Source organism: Cervus canadensis, chromosome 1, assembly GCF_019320065.1.
Source record: "Cervus canadensis isolate Bull #8, Minnesota chromosome 1, ASM1932006v1, whole genome shotgun sequence".
Classification (NCBI taxonomy): Eukaryota; Metazoa; Chordata; class Mammalia; order Artiodactyla; family Cervidae; genus Cervus; species Cervus canadensis.
In genome coordinates, this window is record NC_057386.1 from 19,587,002 (window position 1) to 19,594,905 (window position 7,904).

Here is a 7,904-nt window from a genome sequence, read left to right on the forward strand (position 1 = left end):
TCCACATCTCCCGAGGGACAGCCTGTGGGGGAAGCTCCACCCCTAGAGGCCCTGGCTCCTTTGCATGATCAACTGTGATTGGACAACCCCTGGCTCCACGACAGGTCTTCTTGCCTCTCTCCCTGGGTGCCCACCCAACCTCCCCTACTGGCTACTGCATTGTGCAGAGGACACAGGTCACAGAGAGACCTGGCACAAAGTGACCACTCCTCATGACCACTGCACCCACAAATCCACCTCAAGGGCTACCTCGAGCTGCTGCTGTCTCCATGACCACCCCTGCACGAGGATGCAAGACAGGCCTATACAAACACACTGTCCCCGGACTGGGAAAGGGGCAGCCTCCAGACACAGGGAGACAGATGGGAACTGTCGTCTCAAGCTAGATGTCCCTTGCATTTTCAGACTTCCACAGAGGTGAGGGTGGGATGTTCAGAGAGAACAGCATTGAAACAAGTATACTATCAAGGGTGAAACAGATCACAAGCCCAGGTTGGATGCATGAGACAAGTGCTCAGGGCTGGTGCACTGGGAAGACCCAGAGGGATGGGATGGAGAGGGAGGTGGGAGGGGGGATCAGGATGAGGAACACATGTAAATCCATGGCTGATTCATGTCAATGTATGGCAAAAACCACAACAATAAAAAATTAAAAAAAAAAAAAAATGACTTCGACAGGCCTAGAGGCAGAAAAGGAGACCAGAGTTGAAAAATGAGATCTGAGGAACATCCGCTGAGGTCTAGGAGGTAAATACCAAAATATAAGAACAGGTAAGAACAGAAGAAAGCAAGGCAAGAAGGAACAGAAGAAGGAGGACCAGGATGAGAGGAAACAAGGGCCAAAGAGCCTCTTCCAACTGGACTCCTGGCTTCACAGTCCTGGCAGGATGCCTGTCGGCAGCCACCCCCTTAGAAAGCCACCTTCCACCCCTCCCATGTGAGGACTGGGGAGTCTCAGGGGAGACCTGGCATGGCCTAAAAAGCTTTGAGAGTGCAGGAAACCAGACAAAAGGAAAAACAAAACAAAACACACCAAAACCAGGAAGCGATTGGAAAGGTTTAATAATCATTCCAGACTCCCCACGGGCCATTCCTCTCCTCTCTGCAACAGGAACCCAGCAGCTTGGGGTTCACAGAGCTGAGAAGCCCCTGTCTCAGGCAGCAGAGACTCAGGATGCTCCCAGCAGGGAGGGGAAGGCAAGGGAAAGGACCCTGGAGGGTGAAGAGGAAGACGAGGGCACAGACTCCCCAGCTCCCAGCCCTTCTTCTCCCCACATTCCCTGGCCATGGGGCCCCAGCCACCTTCCCCATCCCAGGGAACACCTAGGGGGAGAAGCCCCCGTGGGAGAAGGCAGGGAGGTCAGGGGCACAGGCAGCAACCTGGGGCAGGCAAGCCAGGGAGTTGACCTCACAGGACCCAGCATCCTGGTCTTCCCGGAAGTAGATGGAGTCAGCAGAATTGATGGAGGGGTCCTCGTCAAAGAAGTTGTAGGGTCTCAGGAAGAAGCCCACACTGTTCCCCACTGTCACGGTGTTGGGAATGTCCTCTGCATGTGGGATGTGCAGGAAACCGGCTGTCACCCAGGCCACCAAGTCCTAGCGGGGGAAGAAAGAGGGTCACGAGGCCTGATGATGCTAAGGACAACTCTGCTTCCCACAGGATTCACTTTGGGAGTTCACCATCACTCAAGAGGGTTTTAACATCTATATGCTTTTTCATAGTAGCCCAGAAGTCAAAGCATAAAGAATCAACTTCATACTAGGAGCAACACCAGCCTCCACAATTCCAGGCTACAGCTGCCATCTCTGACATTTCCTATCACTTCGTCATCAGCCTACCCATCCCAAGAGAAATGATGACACCCACAGGCTACTTCAGCACCTCCCTCAACTCTGGGAGAGTTCCCAAACTGTAACTGAGAGTAGAAGAATGGAGGAGGGACATCAGGGTGTGGCTGACAGAAAAGGCTGACATTTAGAAATTCACCCTTTGGTGGTGAAGACAGAAGCAGAGAACTTTTAGGTATAACAGATGTAGTCTTCCATGGTTATTCCAGCCCTTCTGAGTCCTGGGGCCCTTAAAGGACTCAGTCCACAAGCAGAGACTGAGAGAGCTGCTGCCACTGAGGGTAAGACTGGAGCCTCAGCCAGGGTCTGCAGATGAACTCCCAGCTTAGGAAGTTTCCCTCCACAAGTAGTGAACAGATCCACAAAAGCACAGAAGCAGGAGTCAGCTCAGCCCTTGAGGTGATCACAGGGTTTCAAGGCCCCACCCAAAAGAAGGTGGGACTGATCTCTGTGTCCCCTACAACTCCCTCATCTCCCACAGTCAGCTGACCTTTCCAGCAATGGTCTCATTGTTGATGAAGTCAGCAAAGTCCACGGTGGGAGTCCAGGGGTCATTCTGATTGAAGATGCTGGAGCTGCTGGGCTCTGTCTCCTTCCTCTGGGTCACAGCCAGCTGGTACCTAGACATGCTCTGGTCAGGGGTCCATGGTCACTGTCCCTGTCTTGCTGCCTGATCATCATGGATGGGAGTCAAGCCCATGGACCTCAGGTTTCCCCTCTCTGCAGTCACTCGATGTCACTCTAGTGGGTGGCCCAACACCTTTCAATGTTTATCTGTGCATCCCTTTCGATTTCACAACATGGCCCCACCAAAATGGAAAAGACTTTTCCCACTTGGGTGGTGTGTATTCACTGTGGGCCTTTTGATAACCAGGAAATATGTTTTGGGCTCTTACCTGACCTCGTGTACAGTTTGAACTGGGTTCCCAAATGCCCCTCCCAACACTTATCCCTCCAACAATGCACCCCACCCACCTCCCCCAGCTGACGGCTCTCTCCAAAGGACTGCTCTGGGGCAGTGGCTCCACAGGGACGCCGTTCATCTGGATGCGGTAGGCCCGAGGGTGCCCCCACTTGTTGTTCTGCTTGCAGGCCAGGTACAGATAGCGAGGGGAGGCCCCTCCCAGGGGGAAGGCGGCCTGCTCCTCCGTCTCCAGCTGCTTCCGTGTCACCTGCAGCCTCTGTGTCTGGTGCTCCGGGCTCCAGGGTATCACTGTGGGGACAAAAGCCATGTCCTCAGCCCAGACCCAGTTCTCCAGTGCATTCGGAGAGGAGTCGGGGGGGGGAAGGGAGGAGCGAGAGTTAGTCAGGTGGCTGCCCTGCCCCCTGTGGAGTCTGCCTGTGCCTGGCTTCAGAGTAGGAGCCAAAGACAAGGCCAGACTGAGTGTGTCCCTTGCTTCCCATCTCTCACCCAAAGATGTCCTCCATCTTCAAACCTTACCTCTCCAGGGTGTCTTACCTCCCACATCCAAATCCACCTTGTAGTGTGCACTGTGAGTGTGCACAGTGCCCAGTGTGTTCTCCCGAACCTGGTTTCCATAGCGTCTGGCAGCACCAAAGTGGAACACGGAGTTGATGAAGCCCGTGGCATGCAATTTGACTCCAATGGCCCCATTGGAGTGAAAGACCACATCCCACACATAGTCATAGTTGAATAAGGTCGTCACAGATCTTAAGACCAGCACTGTCTCCATAAGACCCCCAAAATAGTGAGAAAACACATCTGAGTGGTGTCGCCTCAGGGGCAGGCCCTCGTTCTGCTCAAACACACAAAAGGCATCATGTAGGGTGCTGGGGGCTTGGGACTCCAGAAGGAAGTGCCAGTCCACATAGGTGGCCAGATAGGGGCAGTCGACGCTGCGGATCAGGGGCGTGGCGAACTTGTCTATACTATAGCTTCGATCCATATAGTGGCTCACCATTCCTACTGGGGTATTCCCACCATAGACAACCAGGACCTCTTGCAGGCTGATCTCATAAGCCAGCCGTTCTCCCTGGAATCGAACGTCAAAGATTCTAGGACCACTGAAAGCTCCGAGGCCAAAGGAGAAAGTCCACAACGAGGAGGCCACTCGACTGCCCTGGACACTGAAGCGGAGGCCCTGAGGATGGAACTGCAGAGGTGGAGTGGGACCCGGGGGCACCTGGGACTTCAGGGACCAGGACCCACCTGTGCCATTGTCTGGGATCACCACCACATTCACCTGGCCAGCCTCAAACTGCTCCTCCAGCTGGGCCAGACTCTCATAGTAGCGGCCTTGAAAGAACACCTTCTGGATGGTCCACTGGGCAGGGTCCAGAGCCTTGTGATCTACCAGCAGCTCCAACCCCACAGGGTGCAGGTAGATCCCAGATCCTGAAATGTTGTAGTAGAGGCCAAACCAGGTGGTCCTGTCCCCTGACTGCATGCCACGGGGAGCTGTACCTGACATCACCAAGTTCCTTCCTCCTTGTTTGAAGGAGCAGCAGTGGTGAAGGACACCAGCAGCCTGGGGCAGCTCTCTGTCAAAGATCATCTGGTCTATGTCCAGGTACTCTCGGGGAAGCACAGGGCGTCGGTAAAAGGGCAGGGGCCCCCCATGACGCTCCACGGTCACATCCCGCATGTAGGAGGGCTGGGGCAGTGGCCCCACCACCAGCTCAGTCACATTGGGCTGGGGTTGTCCGCCAAAGAAGACGATGGCCAGAGCCCCCAGGGCAGGTGGGGGGCTCCCCCTGTCCAGGTGGGCTAGGGCTGCCGCCTTGGGGGGCAGCTGCAGCTCTACTGAGAAGATGCAGTTGTCTGAGGGTCGGGCCTGGGCTGCATCCACCAGGCCTGGACCTAGCTTCTGGGTCAGGAAGCTCATCACAGCTGTCAGCTCTTCTCGGCTCAGGTCTGCAAACAGCTGGCTCTGGTTTGGCTGTATCCAGTGCTGTGTACTGGGGGATCCAGAGGGGCAGCGGGGAGGCAGGTTGTGATGACATTGCTTCCCAACTCCTTCCTCACTCCCAGTACCACCTTCCTCCCTGCTCATCACCAGAGGAGTCCACAAGGACAGAAAAATGAAGATGAACGTTGCTAAAGCTCTGGCTGTCTTCAGGCTCTTGATTTGGAATGCAGCATGCATGATGGACAGACAAGAAATGGGTGCACAATGCCTCCCTCAGTGTCTGGAGGTTCCTACCTTTGAGTTGTGCTTTGGGTCAATACGTTATATGTACACTAATGAAAAGCAGCTGAGGAACGAGGATTGGCAGTGGTTCAAGGTTGGGGCAGGGCAGCGATCAGGCCAGGCTCAGAAGATGCACCTGAGGTTGTAACCTGAACTTTAAGTGGCCCATGTCAGCCTCTGTCATCCTGTTTCAAATCAAACACTCATCTTCACAAAATGGGGGAGGGATGGATATGGGAGACGCAGCTGGAGGGAGAGAGAGGTAGAAGTCATGGGTCCCGGGGATCTTTTTCCACTCTCTCATGGAACCTTGCTCCTTGCTACATGGCTGCAAGCAAAACTGCCCTGTGTTCAGCCATCCAGCCAGATTCCATCTTCCTTCCTCTAGTCCATGAAGCTCTCTGATGGGGGCTCCCATGTGGCAACCAGAAACCTACTGGCATGCATTGGAGCCTGGAGAGTCATGCTGAGAACACCAATCACCTGTAGGGGGCTGGGGGGCTGAAGAGCTGAGCCAGGCCAACATCTTGGAGGTCCTGAGCTCCCTGAGTCACTAGAGGGGAGCCTGAGGGGAGTGAAGCCAGTCAGAAGCTGGAGGGGGTGGGAAGCTGCAGTTTATAGGGACCCCCACCCCTTGAGCAGAACTGAGGGACCACATCAGATGTCAGGGTGCATAATAATCTGGATGTGAACTTAACCTAGCTGTCCACAAACTTCATCCCCAGGAAAGCCTTTTCCAGAATGCTGAAGATGCAGAGAGCAAAGCCATCTCCATTGTCAGGCAGGGGATGTGAGGGAGACACCATCTTCTGTGCAGCCAGGTATGAGGGAAGCAGGAGAGCCTGAAGGTCCAGAGATGGACGTGCTTCCCTGGTGACCTGGGGGAAACTCCTTTCCCGCCTGGACACGTCCAAGGCCACTTTCCCCAGAAGCCACCTTAGATGACCTTGCAGACAGAGTATGTTTGCCTGGAGGAGAAGGGACAGTACATCCCAGCCAAAAGCATCAGAAGGTGCAAAGGTACAGAACTTGAAACACCTCACATGGGCAGGTATTGGCCAAGGTCAGGGTATTGGGTGTGAGGTGGCAATAGGAGTCGGTGGGACAGCAAAAGAGATCAGGTCAGGAAGGCTTGTGCAGTGTATGGGTCTTAAGCAAAGTAGGCACTGCAGAAAGACAGAAATCTAGGCACATGTGAAACCAGGGAAATCAACCTCAGAAAGGTCAGGTTCTCCAGATACCAGCTGCTTCTGCAACCAGCTCTATTTTGATACGCAAATTCCACATACGGGTCATTTTGTGACCAACCTGCGGCCTCGGACTCTTGCAGCAATTGAATTGATAAAGAGGCCAGTGGAGTAAATCAAGTGAGAGTTAACTGATCCTCAAGCTTCTACAGGAAAGAGCAAGAAGAAAACACAGGTTCCCTTGCTTGCCCTCTGTGGCCTGGTCCCTTCAGTGGAGTCAGAGTGGGGGCAAATCCGTGGAGCGGACTGAGGGCTGGCTTAGGTGGTCTGCCCACCCCTTTGGTGGTGCTGTGTGCAGGGGTCATGCCCAATACCCGCTCTTCTCCTTTCACTTCAGAAGCAGTAATACATTTCTGTCTTTTTTGTATCTTGTTGTTCATAACTGCCCCGACTCCCTAGTGCTTGCAGATATTTTTAGTCTGTTACAATTTCTTTGTATTCAGTTGCTCAAGGAGATATTTGCTCAGGTGCCAAGTGCAAGCATTCCAGTACAGGGTCTCAGGCCCTAGCCTGTCTCAGTTTGAAATGGTTCATGTGGACTTTGTAATAAAGGGGGGACAGAATCGAAGGTCAAACCCTGGCCCTGGCCCCATGGCAAGCCTTTCCAGCCCAAGAACTTCATTCTGGAATCCTTTCATAAGTGATGGTGTTTCCTTCCAGCTCAGAACACATTGTCAATAGGAACACTTTTTTTCATCCCGACCAGCGTTACCAATCACAGATCAAGAATGTCCACTCTGGTGGGGAATCCCCAGGTCTCCTGAGGAGAGGGAGTAATGATCAGGGAGTGGAAGGGAGAGCTTTGGCCTGACCTTGAGGAGGAACTGATATAGAAGAAGGTGCCCCCTCTGCCCACCCTCTCTAGAAGCATCTTGCTGTCACATTGCTTCCTCTGAATTCATGTCATCTAGGCTTCACAATCATTATATCACACAGCGTAAACAACTGTTTAAAGGTGTTCCTGTTGGACAATTACTCAGGGGAAAGGAGCTACACATCCTGCTTCCTCCAGTAAGTCTTATTTCCCTTTGGACAAACTTGCCCGAAGCCTGTGTAAATGTGCTGAAGGTAACTCGATCCCTGGGAGCCAGGTGCCATCCGCAGTCTCCAGGTTGGGCCCCGGAATGTGGTTCCTGAGCCTGGCTGCTGTCCCAGAGTCCCCATGAGGCCCCTGGAACCCATCCAGATGCCCACGTCATTGTAATGTGATCTGCATTCCAGGGGTACAGCTCTGGCTTCAATGCTGAGAGAGCACCGAGTGTGTGAAAGACAGAAGCGAGGACACCGACAGGAAGCACAGGGTCAGATGAGGCCAGTGACCTCAGGACAGAGAAGAAAAGAGGAATCTGAGCAATGTGGCCGGTGGTGTTGACAGGACTCAGTGTCTGGTTGAGCTGGTGTGTGAGAAAGGGTACAGACTCTGGTGACACAAGGACACCACGTTTCCACTGAGTGACTTGGGAGGGTGAGGGGCTTTCTTCAGAAGCAGGACCTACACGAAGAGCAGCAAGTTTAAGGAGGAATCCAACAAGTTTGAGGTGAGGTTTCTGTGGGAAGCCCCAGCACAGATGCCCAGGAGAAGGGCCATAGGGTCTATAGGTTTCAATGTCTGGAGAATAGCCTCTAGTCTAGACATGGAGATTTGTGTCAAACAACA

At 53.5% G+C, this 7,904-nt stretch overlaps 1 protein-coding gene across 2 annotated transcripts; it reads right to left on the minus strand.

The window, feature by feature from the left end:
* Positions 1-1,045: 1,045 nt before the first annotated feature.
* On the minus strand, positions 1,046-5,872 carry LOC122441363 (primary amine oxidase, lung isozyme-like). Of its 2 annotated transcripts, XM_043467795.1 has the most exons (4): positions 3,307-5,860; positions 2,824-3,108; positions 2,339-2,468; positions 1,046-1,596 (listed from the first exon to the last, which is right to left on the minus strand). In XM_043467795.1, the coding sequence occupies exons 1-4, from the start codon at positions 4,953-4,955 to the stop codon at positions 1,324-1,326; spliced, it is 2,337 nt and encodes a 778-aa protein (XP_043323730.1). In that variant the 5' UTR covers positions 4,956-5,860; the 3' UTR covers positions 1,046-1,323. The 2 variants fall into 2 exon arrangements, with proteins under 2 accessions (XP_043323730.1, XP_043323739.1); XM_043467804.1 differs by lacking the exon at positions 2,339-2,468 and having other exon boundaries at positions 1,437-1,596; positions 3,307-5,872.
* Positions 5,873-7,904: the final 2,032 nt, after the last annotated feature.

Coding starts and splice junctions, on each gene's coding strand:
- LOC122441363 (XM_043467795.1), bottom strand. CDS start 4,955: ATGCATGCTGCATTCCAAATCAAGAGCCTGAAGACAGCCAGAGCTTTA. Junction 3,109..3,306: donor GTGGATTTGGATGTGGGAGG/TAAGACACCCTG, acceptor CTCTCCGAATGC/ACTGGAGAACTGGGTCTGGG. Junction 1,597..2,338: donor ATGAGACCATTGCTGGAAAG/GTCAGCTGACTG, acceptor TTCCCCCGCTAG/GACTTGGTGGCCTGGGTGAC.